The sequence below is a fragment of the Citrus clementina genome, unplaced genomic scaffold (genome assembly GCF_000493195.1).
Source record: "Citrus clementina cultivar Clemenules unplaced genomic scaffold, Citrus_clementina_v1.0 scaffold_7, whole genome shotgun sequence".
NCBI classification, from domain to species: Eukaryota; Viridiplantae; Streptophyta; class Magnoliopsida; order Sapindales; family Rutaceae; genus Citrus; species Citrus x clementina.
The window spans coordinates 16,830,254-16,847,946 of record NW_006262075.1 but is presented as its reverse complement, the minus strand read 5'-3'; the positions used below and the strand labels follow the sequence as shown (position 1 = coordinate 16,847,946).

The following is a 17,693-nucleotide window of genomic DNA, read 5'->3' as shown; positions in this document are numbered from 1 at the left end:
GATTTTTGCCTATTAATACACAAAGACAGGCTTTTCCAAACTTCACTTTTTTCATTTCAATTTAAAAAAAAAAATAACACTCCTATCACCATCTAGGCATAAATAACTTTCGTATGAACTTCCAAGTTCCAACGTTGAGAGTTGAAAATCTAGGCATAAAAAAAAATTATAATAAAAAATTACTGACTGGTGTGGCAACTACTAACATGGCCCGCCATAACCCTTTTGTCGGATTCAAGGCAAATCATGTAATAGCCACTGTATTACTTGCTTCATGCTTATATCTAAAGTTCATAACAAAATTTAATCCATGAATATATATATATAACATATTCAAAATGTGCATGTTTTACATCTCAATATATCTTAAATACATATACATATAAACCTAAACGTGCTCAAAATATTAGTCATGTAGCAATATTTGTCATGGCCTAACTTCAACCGATCGAAAAATTGAACTGCACGAAATCATGAGGACAAGGGTGGATTTAAGTATAGGGGAATAAGGTGGTTGCCTAAGGGGCCCAAATTTTAGGAAGATCTCTTTTTGAGTATTTCATTAATAATTTTCTAATTAATAAAGATTTAAAATAAATTTATACATGGTAGTAAAGCCTATTAGACATCTCTCTAATTAATAATTATCCTATAATTAAGAATTATTTTTTTTATAAAAGAATCTATATTTGGTAATCTTATTGTTAAAGAGATATAATTAATAATATTTTCTAACCATTGATTTATTCATTATTAGTTTTTCCAAGAAAAAGAAATAATTTTTTTTACCTTTTTAGTTTCTAAAAAAGCTTAATTATTTAACATTAGAATCTTTGATTTTTAGTATTCCTTTTAATTTCTATTAAGAACCTTATGATCTAAAAAATCATAGATGCAAAATTTTTTTTCTCTCTTTTCTACAAAGAAAATTGTTCCATGCATTATTCATTCAAAAAAGCAAAAGATTAGTTTCTTCAAATACAAAATCCATCTCCATTATCTAATCATCAATTCATCATCTCAACTTTTTATATGCTACCATTCTAAATGTTATATTCGAAAATAGTATTGTTCTCATTTATTTGTTTGTTTATTTTTTTAAAAGCTCTAAACAAAGTAAATTTCAAGTTTTGTTTTCAAAATTTTTTAGGATCTTCTTGATTATTTTTTGAATTTAAGAACTAAAGATAAAATAAATTTATGCTTTTTTTTTAGTATTGAAGTTGCTGAATAAAAAGAGAGCTCATAAAACAAATTTGCCTAAGGTTCCAGATATTCTAAAGCCGACCTTGCATGAGGAAACATAGGAGAAATGGGATAATAAATAAGAAAATAGTGAACTTGTAGCCCAGTGAGTGAATATAATTTATATATAAAAATAAATTAATGCTTATACATAATCATATGACATAACTTTACATTGAATATAATACATAAGCAAACATGAAATCATATATACATAAATGACAAAACCGCACCAATTAGTCAGGAGAAATAACTATCATACTCACTAGGATCATCGTCGTGTGCGCAAAGCAAGGAAAAAACCTCTCTCACTTGGTAGAAATAACGTCATTGCACGGGTAGAGCAATCTAACTTTTAATACGCATGCAAAGAGCACCTAACAGGAAGGGTACGCATATGGTGACTGGCAGTCACATCTCAATCATATAATGTGTGTGCATATAATTACAACATGATACTAAATCATACTATCAAATATAAATGCTTACATAATTTTGGTCTCTCAAGAGAATCGATAATTGCTAGTGTACATATTTTTTAATCATATATACTTTTTCATTTTTGAACTCAGTTTTAAATTAGGTAACACAATCTGATCAGCCAATCTTCTTAGTCAGTTTTATGGTTAGGAAACTTGATGTATAACAAGTTGTGTAGAAATTTTAGAGTATATCAGAGTTCCACGTCGGCTATACAATAAGCAAATGATATTATTCCCTTTATTATTTGAAAAAACAACATGCAAGTAATAGCTGTATTAAATTTAACAACACATGTCACACATTTAATTGTTGGTTGTATTACCTATAATGTAGCATAGACTTTCTCGAGGTCGTGGGTGGCCTGAAATGATTTTCAACAATAATTTATTTGCCAATACACGTGTAAGTTTTAGACTCACTAGCATTTTTCGACAATTAATTAACAAAACAGGCCAGGATTATTTGTTCCATTCACAACACAAGCTAAATCAATTTGTAAATTGTTTTGGCAGTTTATAGTCCTATCTATTCAAGCAATAATACATGGTCAAGGTAAGTTCAAAAAACAGAAAATTAAAAATGAAACTAAGAAAATTCAAAAATGTCAAATCTTTGAATTTGAATGTTGTCCATGTGAGTGGTTGAAAACTTAAAGCTTATAATTACCCTGGGAACACGGCTGCCACATTAAATTTTAGTAGAAGCATGCAAGACCAGTTCAACATCTCTCAACTCTTTGACAAGATAAATCAGCTGAAACAAATATGAAAGTAGAATCTACGGCAAGAACTTTCAGGATTGCTCTAAAGCACTGGGGACAGAGATTTTATATATACATAGGGGATAGATTAAACACTAGACAGATGAATGGAATCAGTTGTTAGATTTTACTTTGTCATGTCAAAGGTTTAAGTATGATCCTTTTTCCTGCAATTTAATTTTATTGCAGCTAAAAGAAGAGTATGTCCTTTAATCATTTCGGGCAATCAATCTTACATAACAGGATATAACAAGAAAAGGGATATTGTAAACAAAAAAACCATTTTTCATGAATGTAACTCTAGCTATGCAAACATAACTTTGCCTAGATGGCACTAAGAAAAGAAGTAGGATTGGGAGGAATTGGGATTTCCACAGATCCTTCCAGCATAAGTAAAATTTTCTTCATCGATGGGCGGAGCGATGGCTCATCAAGAATGCACCAGAGTGCAACTTTGATAATCCTCTCCAATTGTCTTTGATCAACCTCTTCACCCTCTACTAGTTGGCTAAGGTTACCATCCTCGAAACACTGGTAAACCCATTCTTCGAGAATAACTTGATCCTCAGGAAGGTTCTGATCCAAGCATCTTCGAAGACAGATGATCTCCAGCAACACAACTCCAAAGCTGTAAATATCTGCTTTCACCGTAATGGGCAAATTGCGGTGCCATTCTGGTGCGACATACCCCCTTGTTCCTCTGATTCCTGTAAAAGTTTTAGTCTGATCTGGCTTCATCAACTTTGCCAATCCAAAGTCTGAAATTTTAGCACACCTATTCTCATCCATGAGTATGTTCTGCGGCTTTATGTCACAATGGATGATCTGAGTCAAGCATTCATCATGTAGGTATAGGATTCCTCTAGCAATATCACGAGCAATTCCCATTCTTTCAACCCAATTTGGTTGTTTTTCTGCGTTGAAGAGTATATCAGCAAGAGAACCATTGCTCATGTACTCGTAAACCAATATCTTTTTCGATACATCAAGGGAATAACCAAGTAGACGGACAAGATTCCGGTGATGAGTCCTCCCGATGACTTTTATCTCTGTTTGAAACTCTCTTTCCCCTTCATCTAACACCTTCTCTAATCTCTTTACAGCTACTAATTGGCCGTTGATCATTGCCCCTTTATAAACTGTACCAGATGATCCTCTACCGACTTCTTCCTTGAACCCATCTGTTATCTTCTCAAGTTCTGCATAACTAAATGACAAGGGAGCAATATCCTCACAGTATCTGGCACTGCCATTGCCTGGAATTCTGCTGTATGACCCGACACGGTATCTGTAAATGACAATGCCAAAAGTGATCGCCGAAATAAGTATAACAACAACAACAAATAGACAAATGATGACGATGTCTTTCCAGAGTTCTTTCTTTTTGCCTTCTACAGAGAATGGCGCTTGAGGAGATGATGAAGTGGCATCATCTACTTTTACGAAAGTAATGTCTGAATCACGCAGGTTCCTTTTACCAAATCTCAAAGGAAGCCTTTGCATTTTGCATTCCTCATCTTTATATAGTGCAGCTTCACAATTACAGTCCTCCAAACACGCTTGTTTGCACTTCTCTTTTGTTATTTCCGACAGAACATTGTACGAAACATCGTCCCAGTTAGTGTTCTCCAGTTCTCGAATAGCTTTGTTTCCGCAACTTTCTGCCGTGTAATTCCGTTCGCAGCCAGAAGTCCAATTGCCTTTGCTAATTGGAACAAATCCTGGAAGGCATATGCAATTTTGTGTCTGATCGTTCAGAACACAAAAGCTGTTAAACCCGCAAAGACCAATTGGGTCACATTTTTCATATGTCGATGACCAGACCTCTGACCACGTACTATTTTGCTGCTTCAAATTGTATGAATACAACCTGAATATCCCGTCCGAATCAATTTTCATCAAATACGTCATCCCTTCTGTCGGACTTTCTCCTTCTGTCAAATTTTTAATATTGAAGCCAGTTGAATTCAGCAAAAAAAGATGGCCATTTTTATCAAGATTTAGGCTCACATGATCACCTTTTCCATTTGTACCAGATGCCCAATAAGAATAGGGAGCTGTGTCTGGAGTATTTTTCGGATACTGTACCAGATGTCCATCATGTTGCATGTTAAGCCGGAATATCCCTGTCGAAGGGTCAGTTTCTGAAATCCCAGAAAACAACTCTGTCCCTGCTGAAAGACGTTGAGTTGGCAAAAGGGTATCAGTCGGATGGTCAAAAGTTTGCCAGATTACTTTCCCATCAGAATTGTGAAGCACAAAGTTGCCAGAATCAAGCATGGATGCAGAAGATGGAGACTGAGAATCATCGGCGATTATGGAATCTTGGCCTTGTTCTCCTGAACGCAGGACAATTCTCCCCTCAGAATTGAACACCAAGGTGGCGTCGCTGGAGACTGGCGGATTGTCTCTATTGGCAGTCCACACTACAGTTTTCTCTGGGATCCCGACTAGAAAAACTCCAACGTAATAGCTGCTGCCATTTCTTTGCTGATAAAATCCGAAGGCGTAGAGGCCGGACGGTGACCGCCATGATGAATTCCCGATCGGTGAAAGAGAAGAACCTAGGCTTATATTTGAGTGTTGTTTTTGAGCTGCGGTTGTAAAACATCCCGATGACAAAATAAAGAGTATGATTGAATGCATGAAATGAATATGAACTCTCTGCATCTTCCTTTTTTTTTTTCTTTGGATTTTTGTATGGAGACTGGGGACGAAATGGCATAATGAGGAGCTTGAGATTCATTTTAATAGAAATTTATAAACCGAAGTCAACCAAGTCAAGTCTCGTTCTTAAACTGCAACATTGAACAGTACTGTCCCAACGGCCAACGAGGCATGTGGGCTTCACTTTTAAGACTTTTTCCGTGGCAAGGACGTCAGAAGGAAAAAGCTTGGTGGAGAAAGTTCAACACACACACACACAAGTGTTAGGGTGTGTTAAGGACTATTGTAAAATCATGCGCTTGCCTCTTGCGGCCCCTCATATAATGTCAAGTGGTCGTATTTCGTAATACAAAGTTATTTGGGTTTTTCGGTTTGGGTCCAGTTATGAGATTTCTAATCGAGAACCAAACCGATTTGTTCAGTTCTTTTATCGATTTTCTGGAAATATAAAAATCGAACCGAGTTTGAGGAAAATCGAGACGGAAATTTTTTTTTTTTGATAACAGTTAATTTTTTATACATATAATTATTATTGATGTAATAATTGATAACACTAATAAATAAATAACACATCATCTATCATTATTATTTGATTGTTTGGTCTTCCTTTAACTTACGTACAGAGCATAGTATAGCTTCTGAAAATTCAATCCCAAGCTAATATCATTGAACTAGAAATAATATGGCCTACTTATGTCAATGTCAAAGAAGCTCATATAGGCTACAACTTAATTAGTCTAAGGAATTAAAGCTTTTAGTTGAAAAGTTATTTTAATTTCATGCACTGCCCCTCTCCACACGATTTCAAGATTTTCAACTCCCAATGTTTGTTTATACGAAAATTATATATATCTCGATGGAGATAGGAGTGTTTTTTTTTAATACTTTATCTGACATAGCTGAAACTTTCAAAAGCATGTCCTCTTGTAGTTTATTAAAGTTATTTTTTAAAGTATCCTAATTCACAGTTTTAAGATCTATTTTCAGTATGTTTAGTATTAATGTTGGACAATTATAACATAAAATTTAGAATATAAAATATTTAGTAAATATTAACTGTTATGACTTCGAAATTAAGTTGATTTGATCTATCATTTGTATAATAAAAAATATGTAATATCTTTACTATTTCTTTTAAAATTATTATTTAAAAATTTATTTATTATATATTATTAACTTTTATTATATAATTACATATTTTTTTCCCTAACTCTACGTACATTTATAACAGTGAAAAAATTTACTCCTACTAATAATATAAGAGAGAAATTTACTTCTACTTTACATTTTAAAAATTAAAGATACGGGCTGAATGACATTATGTCTTGTCAAAAAAGTGAGTGGTGGGCAACGCTCATCTACAAGAGTGGTGCCGTACTGCAAAGGAAAGAGAAAAAAGAAGAAGAAAAAAAGAAAGAAAGAGTGACAAACCGCATAAGGAAAAAATAAAATAATAGAGCGTACAGTAGCTAAAATTTGGCTGTAAAAAGGGTGGCTCCCCTCATTTGTAACCCATCCATTTTTCAGTTCTTCTTATTCATTTAGGGAGTTTTTGAGTGATTAATGATTTGAGAGTTTTGGTGTATTGAAATTTTACGTAGTGAGATAAAATACTATAATACTTATAACTCATTTTCACTAATAAAATATTTTCCTTTTGTCTTTGCTCGTGGACATAGGTTAAAAGTCGAACCACTTAAATTCTGGTGTTTCTGTGTGATTCTGTTGTCTTATTATTTCTCAATTTCACTTTAGTTATATGTTTGCTTCACCAATAAATTTCCCAACATGTCTAGGGATTCGTAAAACAGGAAAATGACTTGAATATATATTATCACTTGTAGCTTTGCTCAATAAGCTTGTTTGTCTGTGTCAGTTTGAGATTTTAAAGAAAAAAAAAAAAGGAAACTCAAGGGATCCATTTTATCATTGTGCCAAATATGAGTACTTCGCTTGTGTGCATTGTGAGATCAATGAGGAGGAGTACAATGACAAAGGAAAACTGGAGCATTTTAGTCACAAGCATCTCTTGTTTGTCATGAAATCCATATTGCTGATGATATAGTTTGTTATGGTTGCCAAAATTATATTCAAGGCACAACATATGGTTGTGATCCCTGCCTATTTTATCTCCACGAATCCTGTGCTGAGTTGCCTAGATAGGTTTATCATCCATTGCACGAAAAATATATGACAACATACGGCTTCACTTATGGGTTTGGCAATGCAGAGTTGAGTTCTTTGCTAAATCCATCAATCATTGCCTACCCTGACAGGCGAAATACCAAAAAGATAAAAAAAAGAATCGCACATTTTAGTCATGAGCATCATTTATTTGTCTTGGAGGTAACCAATGTGAGTTGCAAGTTATGCTTCAAAATTATAAACGGTCAAAGAGGTGGTTGTAATACAAGTCATGTAGTGAGCTGCTGCAAGACATCCGATATGGCCATTTCATCCACGCCATTCTTTGAAACTCTTGGTTGCTGATAAGGAACTCAGAGGTTGGTGTGATGCATGTTGCTTCGATACTAAAGGTTTAAAATATCGATGTGACAAGTGTGATTTTACCTTACATCCTGAATGTATTACTTTGAAGTGTGATTTTGACTTACATGCTGAATGTGTTTCTTTGAAGGCAAACATAGAGTACAAAGTTCATAAGTGTCTTCTTTCTCTAGTTGAGAATATGTCCATCAAATTTCATTGCAATGCATGTGGTCATACAATTCAGGGTACTTTCTGATAGAGAAAATCAATTTTTTAAAAATTTTTAAAAGTTTTTAGGATCGCTCTCATACAATATATAAGAGTTTGTAATTTAGAAATTGTACCTTAAAAATCCGATTTGGCTTTTTCCGCTGAAGTGATTTAGGCTCTCAGATCACGATCTGTCATCACCACTCCTGTTAGATCACGATCTGTCACCACTACTTCTGTAGATCACGATCCGCCACCAAATAATCTTCCAGGCTATGACTCAAGTTTGATTTGCACTTGACGTGTGGACGCTTTTATCACCACGAAAGCAACTAACACGAGAAGATTTTTCTCTCACTCTCAACAATAGAGAAAAAAATCTTTTTTTTTTATCTGTATAAAGTGGCTGCTCTCTTTATTTTGGGAGAAAATAAACCATTTTATATTTCTATCTAGTGGAAACCCTAGGCTCCATATTTATTTATTTTTAATTCTATTAAATCCCTTTTGATTTAAATTAAAAAATAATTAAAACAAAAGTCACCTTACTTATTCTTGTGTTTTAGGGGCCCACCTTGTAAAATAACCCAAAGCCCTTTACACTCAAGCATATTAATGGAGCCTCCCACTAAATAATATATTTGGGCTTTTGACTCAAATAGCTAGTTATCTTGCTTATAAATCTAGTAGTGGTGCAGTCAATTAAATGAGCTAACCCGGGGATCATTTGGGAACATACAATAGTGGCTATATTAATTAAGCCTATAATTAAACTAGCCCAATTATTTAATTACAAATCTACTCCACTAAAAGATTGGAACCGACCTCCATAATTGTATGCTCGAATAATAATTCGTCCCAAGCCACTTTGATTTTTTTACTGTATAATCCTTTGTACCACATCGTTAATTAAATCGATATCTCAACTGTCCAATCAATTTAATAACATCTTATTCCTTGATACTTACTGGTTTTCTCTAATGATCATTTTCAACATACTAAATATGTTGACACACTCTTGCCAGAGAATTCTATGATCAAGTGCCGAAAACCCATCGAGAGATGTGTTGTACAAATTCTATATTATTAATCTATAACTCCAATACTCATAAATGCTCCTACTAAGATACCGGGTAATCTTGACTACAAGTGTATGTCGTACCCATTGGTAACTGAAATGGAATAACAATTATAATCATGAAATTATAACTAACTCAATATTAAGATTACAGTAAAATCAATGCCTATGAGATTTAATAAGTCTGACAGTTATTTCAAGGTTAATTAAATCTCATATGTGATCCAGCTTAATGTAGTCAAACTATATCAGTAAATTCATACATGATTAAGACAAATCATTCAATGAATTTACTACAGCCTAAACATAAATAGAGTGGCCAACTCTATTTATCAACTGCGAACTAAATTTATTTAATCATAAGATAACTTGTATTTATGTCTTCTGTGAATCCATATGATGATCAAATAAATACATATAATATGATTAAGCGGACCTTTTTCAATATATACTTATGCAATTGAAAATATCTCAAATATTTTATTAATCAGAAAATAAATTAATATGCTTTAAAAGAGCATATAATCCCAATATTTTCTTTGTTTTAGTGTAAAGAACTCAATTTTTATGTGCAATGTGGCAGTGACCCACTACCAGCGAGTATTCTCTATGAAGAACATAAGCATCATCTCAGTTTGAGGACTAAAACACTTGCTGAAGCTAATTTTGATCGACTGTATTGTATGGCTTGCGGCAAAGAAATAAATCATGAACATCCCGTTTATAGTTGTGCTGACTGTGAGTAGTACACATACATTGTAAATAAAAAAAAATGATTAAATATAGTCTACTATAAATAAGTATATAGGGTTGTAATCTTAAGAATTAACAATAAACTTTCCTATTCATTAAATTAACCATCACTTAGTAAGATTATCTATCTAAATCTCTTAGTCGTAAAGTTACTTGGGCTAGAGCATTTTCTAGTCTGACCGTAAGATGCGTCAATGAATTAAACTTGTTTCACGAGGGCTGCAACAGCATCAGTGAGTGTTGTTTACTAATAAACTTCAATTTTGTTGCTAGCTAGCTAGGTTATAGACCTGGCTATTTTCAAAGCAAATGATCATAAAATATGTAATTTAGAATTAAACAGCCTAGCAAGCTAGGCACTAATATCCCTATCACATAAGAAGAGCTTAATTAACGTTATTTGAATATTCACCACTTTTTAGGGGTGTTCAGAATCTAATCTAATAAGCAAAAATTGGATCCATAAAAATCCGATATGTGGATTGGTGGATTGGATTTGATTGAAAATTTGAAAATTCGTAGTCGGTTCTTATGATATTTGGATAAAATTAATTTGGAAAAGATTAAATCATTTAAAATAAATTTATTTTTCCAAAAACTACTATAGTCACTCACTGAGTTCGCTGAGTTTTATACTCACCCCGTTTTTATTATATTCCTCCCCTCTCCCCCCACAGGAGATTTGCAGGTATATCAGTCGACCCAGCAACGATAGTTAAATTGAAATTATGGCCACGTGATGGTGTTAGGAATCATAGATGTTTTGTTGGGACATTTTAAATTGTATAATTTATTACTTATTTGTGATTAAGGATAAATTATTGTATTCTTGACATTATATGTTTGAAGGATACTGGTATTTAAACTAAAGAAGTTGGTTGTGGAGGTTGATTAAATATTGTATTATTTTTGGGAGTGTTAATTGTATAAATTGCAGGATTGGGGATGTCATAATTATATAGGAGACTGTCGAATTTTTGGTAGAATTTTTAAATATCAGAATTATTATTAATTCGATTAACCGAGATTAGATAGATTCGGGGCGGGTCGTTTCATCGGGACTATCTTTTCATCAACTATTGTCTCTGGAGATAGGCAAGGCTTAGTGCCATCAATGTAGCCGAGCAAGTCATATCCATAGAGAAGCGCATCAAATTGCGTCTTCCACGAATAGTAGTTTGTTGGGGTTAATTTTAGAGAGAGTTGGTTTGGCTGCGTTTATAGCAATGAGATTGTTGGGATTCGTGTTGGTAAAGGTTTGGTTAAGGCTAGAGGTAGCTGAATTTTCATTGGCCATGGTGAAGGCTAATGCTGGAAGGAAAAAAAAATTAAAAAAAGAAACAGGCCAAGGCCAAGGATCAATGACTCATGTGAGCTTAAAAATGGTTTGATACCATATTAAGACAAAAGGTTTGAATGGTTAACGATATCAATTGTATTACTGTACGTTCTAGCTTTATACAAGTGATTAGATATTGTACAAGGAAAAATGAGAAACTAAAGCCTAAGATTTGGGAGAATTACAGTAGAGGAAATCAAGTCCATAACAGTTCCTAAACTTTAGTATTTACATTTAATTTCTCTTGATTGATGGGTGAGATTGATTTTTGCCTATTAATACACAAAGACAGGCTTTTCCAAACTTCACTTTTTTCATTTCAATTTAAAAAAAAAAAAAAAACACTTCTATCTCCATCTAGGCATAAATAACTTTCGTATGAGCTTCCAACGTTGAGAGTTGAAAATCTAGAAAGCGTGTTGAGAGGGACAGTGTGTGAAAACAACAATTCTACCGAAAGCTTTCACAGATCAATTAAGTTGTAGAAGACTATGAGCTTTTATATTTTGAGACTGACATAACTGTCATACTATTTTTTCTTTATTGATATTAGCTATAAAAGAAGATATCGATTTGAAATGTGGTTTTTTAGTGGTGTTTTGAATGCTAAATGTATTTAGATCTGGTGTTGAGTTAATCTATACTAAATTCTTCTGTGATCTTTTACCACATATGCATGTATAGCAATATACAATCAAGATTTAATTAGTTTTATATTTTTATCTAATAACTACTAATTGCATCTTTCTAAAAGGTTAACAAAAAAAAAAAAAAAATTAGTTTAGTATTGAACCTAAATCTAAACACCAACTCCTACTGATCTCTATTATTTACTTGACTTGGGTGATCTAAGGCGTGCATTCATGGACAACCGAGCTCATAGAGAGAGGCATACAATATTATATCTAATATTTTGGGTTTTCCAAAAGATACATACGCATTTTAATTATTTAGAGGTGCCTATTTTCGAAGGCTGCCGAAGAAGTCAGCATCTCCGGGCCTTAGAAGCTAAGAGCAGTTTCAAAGCTAAAAGACTGGAGGGACAAAATTTTCTCTTAGTGGCTAGAGGGTTGAGTTTATTTAAATTATTGTTTCAAAGTATCCTAATTTGCAATTCTAAGATTTATCTTCGGTCAAAATCTCTGACTGAATACCTTCATCAGCGTGCTAAGAAATTATGTCCGGAGATATGGGATCTATTAGGACTCAAGGTATATATAATTATTATGTAGCCTAAAAATCTGTTCAGATTAACTTGAAATCTACTTGTACTAACAAATTTCGCCAAGAATTTACTTCTATTTTATATTTTTATGGAAGAAAAATGATATTTATCGCGAGATTCTGTTATATCGAATATATCATTTTTTTTTTGGTCAATGACTTATCACCTGAGGACGGTTGACGAGCGAGGGGCCATCTTCTAATTTTAGTTTGACTTCAACGAAAAATGTTAATTTCAGTAGATAAAATTTCATGCCAAATATCAGCGCTGTTTATGGAAAGGCGAAAGAGCTCCTATTGGGCCCAGTGACACTATGTCTAGGGATTCACATATAGGGAAAATGACTTAATATGTCTCTTGGAACTTTCTTCAATAAGTCGTGTTTGCTCGTGTCAGTTGGAGATTTACAAAGCAATATTGGCTTAGCTATGCTTTCTCTTGTTTAATGGAAGAATAATTAAGATCAAACGCTCGAGTCTTGGGCATCATATCCTGTACAGAAGGAAAAAAAAATTATCAAACGTACTATGCAAGTCATTTAGCTTTGACTGACAAATGCAATCACGCTTGCATTCAGCATATGGAAGAAAGAAGAGAAAAAAGGGCGTCGACCAAAAATCTTAGCAAAAGTCTTATGCAGACCAAGACTTCACAACGTTAATTTTGCACCACGTCTTTTTTCGACATCTATTTTTGAATAAAGTTAGGTTTGCTTGATAAGGTCATTTTGGCCTTAGGGGGTCAATGAATTTACTGTATCAAAGAATATTATATTTTAAATGAACATTAATTAAATAAAAAGCAGCAAAGTCCAACCATATTAAAATATAAACACTCTAAAGGTTTTCTAAAATTGGGGAAACATTGTATTTGAACTCCGAATTTCAAATGATACAATTTTGTTAAAATTCGACCAATAAGTATTGTAGTATTCATATGATATGAATCATGCAGTAAGTACCAATCTATTACGAAAGACGTTAAAGAATAAATAAAATATTCCAGAATCTGGATTAAAGTGAAAATCGGAAAGTCGTGTAATAATCTTGTGGAACCCGAAATTTTTTTTAACAAAAATCCACTGATTGGTGTGGCAACTACTAGCATGACCCGCCCTAACCCTTTTGCCGGATCCAAGGCGAATCTTGTAATTGTCACTCTATTACTTGTTTCATGCTTATGTCTAAAGTTTATAACAAGATTTAATCCATGAATTTAAATAAAACATATTCAAAAAATGCATGTTTTACATCTCGATAGATCTTAAATACAAATACATATAAACTTAAGCATGCTAAAACAGCTAGTCATGCGACGATATGTGTCATGGCCTAACTTCAACTGATATAAAAATTGAATTGCATGAAATCATGAGGACAAGGGTAGCTTTAAGTAAAGGCGGTCGCTTAAAACTCTAAATTTTAGGAAAATCTCGTTTTTTGAGTATTTCATTAATAATTCTCTAATTAAAACGATTTAAAAAAAATTATGCATGGTAGTAAAGCCTATTAGACATCTCTCTAATTAATAATTATCTTATAATTGATAATTATTTTTATAAAAGAATCTATATTTGGTAATCTTAAAGAAATATAATTAATAATATTGTCTAACCATTGATCCATTCATTGTCTAACCATTGATCCATTCATTGTCTAACCATTGATCCTTTTTCCTGCAATTTAATTTTATTGCAGCTAAAATAAGAGTATGTCCTTCAATCATTTCGGGCAATCAATCTTACTTAACAGGATATAACAAGAAAACTATTTTTCATGAATGTAACTCTAGCTATGCAAATATAACTTTGCCTAGATGGCACTAAGAAAAGAAGTAGGATTTGGAGGAATTGGGATTTCCACAGGTCCTTCCAGCATAAGTAAAACCTTCTTCATCGATGGGCGGAGCGATGGCTCATCAAGAATGCACCAGAGTGCAACTTTGATAATCCTCTCCAATTGTCTTTGATCAACCTCTTCACCCTCTACTAGTTGGCTAAGGTTACCACCCTCGAAACACTGGTAAACCCATTCTTCGAGAATAACTTGATCCTCAGGAAGGTTCTGATCCAAGCATCTTCGAAGACAGATGATCTCCAGCAAAACAACTCCAAAGCTGTAAATATCTGCTTTCACCGTAATGGGCAAATTGCGGTGCCATTCTGGTGCAACATACCCCCTTGTTCCTCTGATTCCTGTGAAAGTTTTAGTCTGATCTGGCTTCATCAACTTTGCCAATCCAAAGTCGGAAATTTTAGCACACCTATTCTCATCCATGAGTATGTTCTGCGGCTTTATGTCACAATGGATGATCTGAGTCTCGCATTCATCATGTAGGTATAGGATTCCTCTAGCAATATCGCGAGCAATTCCCATTCTTTCAATCCAATTTGGTTGTTTTTCTGCGTTGAAGAGTATATCAGCAAGAGAACCATTGCTCATGTACTCGTAAACCAACATCTTTTTCGATACTTCAAGGGAATAACCAAGTAGACGGACAAGATTCCGGTGATGAGTCCTCCCGATGACTTTTATCTCTGTTTGAAACTCTCTTTCCCTTTCAGCTAACACCTTCTCTAATCTCTTTACAGCTACTAATTGGCCGTTGATCATTGCCCCTTTATAAACTGTACCAGATGATCCTCTACCGACTTCTTCCTTGAACCCACCTGTTATCGTCTCAAGTTCTGCATAACTAAATGATAAGGGAGCAATATCCTCACAATATCTAGCACTGCCATTGCCCTGAATTCTTCTGTATGACCCGACGCGGTATCTGTAAATGAAAATTCCAAAAGTGACCACGGAAATAAGAATGACAACAGTAACAAATAAACAAATGATGACGATGTTTTTCCAAAGTCCTTTCTTATTGCCTTCTATAGAGAAGGGTGCTTGAGGAGATGATGAAGTAGCATCATCTACTTTTACGAAAGTAATGTCTGAATCACGTAGGTTCCTTTTACCAAATCTCAAAGGAAGCCTTTGCATTTTGCATTCCTCATTTTTATATAGCGCAGCTTCACAATTACAGTCCTCCAAACACGCTTGTTTGCACTTCTCTTTTGTTATTTCGGACAGAACATTGTACGAAACATCTTCCCAGTTAGTGTTCTCCAGTTCTTGAATAGCTTTGTTTCCGCAACTTTCTGCTGTGTAATTCCGTTCGCAGCCAGCAGTCCAATTGCCTTTGCTAAATTGCAACAAATCCTGGAAGGCATGTGCAATTTGTGTCTGATCGTTTAGAACACAAAAGCTGTTAAACCCGCAAAGACCAATGGGTCACATTTTTCAGATGTCGATGGCCAGACCTCTGACCACGTACTATTTTGCCACCTCAAATTGTATGAATACAACCTGAATATCCCATCCGAATCAATTTTCATCAAATACATCATCCCTTGTATCGGAGTTTCTTCTTCTGTCAAATTTTTAATATTGAAGCCAGTTGAATTCAGCAAAAAAAGATGGCCATTTTTATCCAGATTTAGGCTCACATTATCACCTTTTCCACCCGTAAAAGATGTCCAATAAGAATACGGAGCTGTGTCTGGAGTATTTTTCGGATACTGTACCAGGTTTCCATCGTACTGCATCTTAAGCCGGAATTTCCCTGTCGAAGGGTCAGTTTCCGAAATACCAGAACACAATTCTGTCCCCGCTGAAAGACGTTGAGTTGGCAAAAGGGTATCAGTCGGATGGTCAAAAGTTTGCCAGATTACTTTCCCATCAGAATTGTGAAGCACAAAGCTGCCAGAATCAAGCATGGATGCAGAAGATGCAGACTGAGAATTGTCGGCGATTATGGAATTTTGGCCTTGTTCTCCTGAACGCAGGACAATTCTCCCCTCAGAATTGAACATCAAGGTAGCGTTGCTGGAGACTGGCGGATTGTCTCTATTGGCAGTCCACACTACAGTTTTCTCCGGGATCCCGGCTAGAAAAACTCCAACGTAATATCTGCTGCCATTTCTTTGCGGATAAAATCCGAAGGCGTAGAGGCCGGACGGTGACCGCCATGATGAGTTCCCGGTGGGTGAAAGAGAAGAGCCTATGCTTATATTTGAGTGTTTTTTCTGAGCTGCAGCTGTAAAACATCCCGATGATAAAATAAAGAGTATGATTGAATGCATGAAATGAATTTGAACTCTCTGCATTTTTTTCTTTTTGGATTTTTGTGTGGAGATTCAGGATGAAATGGCACAATGAGGAGCTTCAGTTTAATTTTAATATAAATTCATAAACCGAAGTCAACCAAGTCAAGTCTCGTTCTTAAACTGGAACATTCAACAGTATATACTGTTCTAACGAGGCATGTGCGCTTCACTTGTAAGACTTTTCCGTGGCGAGGACGTTAGGAGGAAAAAGTATGGTGGAGAAAGTTCAACACACACACACAAGTGTTGGGGTGTGTTAAGGACTATTGTAAAATCATGAGCTTGCCTCTTGCGGCCCCTCAGATCATATCAAGTGGTCATATTTCGTAATTACAAAGTTATTTGGGTTTTTCGGTTTGGATCCGGTTATAAGATTTTCAATCGAGAACCAAACCGATTTGTTCAGTTTTTCTGTTTTTAATCGAATTTGAGGAAAATCGAGACCAAAAATTGTTTTTTGATCCACTTCGGATCTGTCCACCCTTACAATTGATAATAGTTGATTTTTCAAACATATAGTTATTATTGATGAAGTGATTCATAACACTAATAAATAAATAACACATCATCTATCATTATTCTTTGACTGTTTGGTCTTCCTTTAACTTACGTACAGAACGAAGTATAGCTTTTGAAAATTCAATCGAAAGCTAATATCATTGAATTAGAAATAATATGACCTACTTATGTCGATGTCAAAGAAGCTCATATTCTACAACTTAATTAGTCTAAGGAATCAAAGCTTTTAGTTGAATTTTTTTTTTAATTTCTTGCACGGTCCCTCTCCACACGATTTCAAGATTTTCAATTCTCAATGTTATTTCTACGAAAATTATATATACCTCGATGGAGATCGGAGTTTTTTTTTTTTTAATTACTTTATTTGACAAAGCTGAAACTTTCAAAAACAAGTCTTTTTGTTGTTTATTAAAACTATTTTTCAAAGTATCGTAATTCACGGTTTTAAGATATATCCTCGGTCAAAATCTCTAATTAAGGCTGCGTTTAGTATTAAAGTTGGGCAGCTATAACTTAAAACCTAAATCATAAAGTGTTTGATAAATATTAGTTATTGTGACTTAGAAATTAAGTTAATTTGATCCTTCACTTGTATGATAAAAAACATGAAATATATTTACTACTTCTTTAAAATTATTATTTAAAAATCATATTTATTATATGCTATTAACTTTTATTTTATAATTACAATTATTTTTTTCTTAGAGATACGGGAACTCTACATACTTTTATAGCAGCGAAAAAAATCTACTCCTACTGATACTATAA

At 34.0% G+C, this 17,693-nt stretch overlaps 2 protein-coding genes across 2 annotated transcripts; both read right to left on the bottom strand.

Annotated features, from left to right (window-relative positions):
- Nucleotides 1-2,752: 2,752 nt before the first annotated feature.
- Nucleotides 2,753-5,198, bottom strand: LOC18036270 (G-type lectin S-receptor-like serine/threonine-protein kinase LECRK3). The gene has a single exon (XM_006427763.2). The coding sequence runs from the start codon at nt 5,156-5,158 to the stop codon at nt 2,813-2,815; it is 2,346 nt and encodes a 781-aa protein (XP_006427826.1). The 5' UTR covers nt 5,159-5,198; the 3' UTR covers nt 2,753-2,812.
- An 8,863-nt stretch (nt 5,199-14,061) lies between these two features.
- LOC18036269 (G-type lectin S-receptor-like serine/threonine-protein kinase LECRK3) lies at nt 14,062-16,421 on the bottom strand. The gene is given in 2 exon segments (XM_024180853.1): nt 14,062-15,527; nt 15,530-16,421. Coding segments are annotated over 2 exon segments (2,343 nt in total). The 5' UTR covers nt 16,407-16,421.
- Between the last annotated feature and the right edge of the window lie 1,272 nt (nt 16,422-17,693).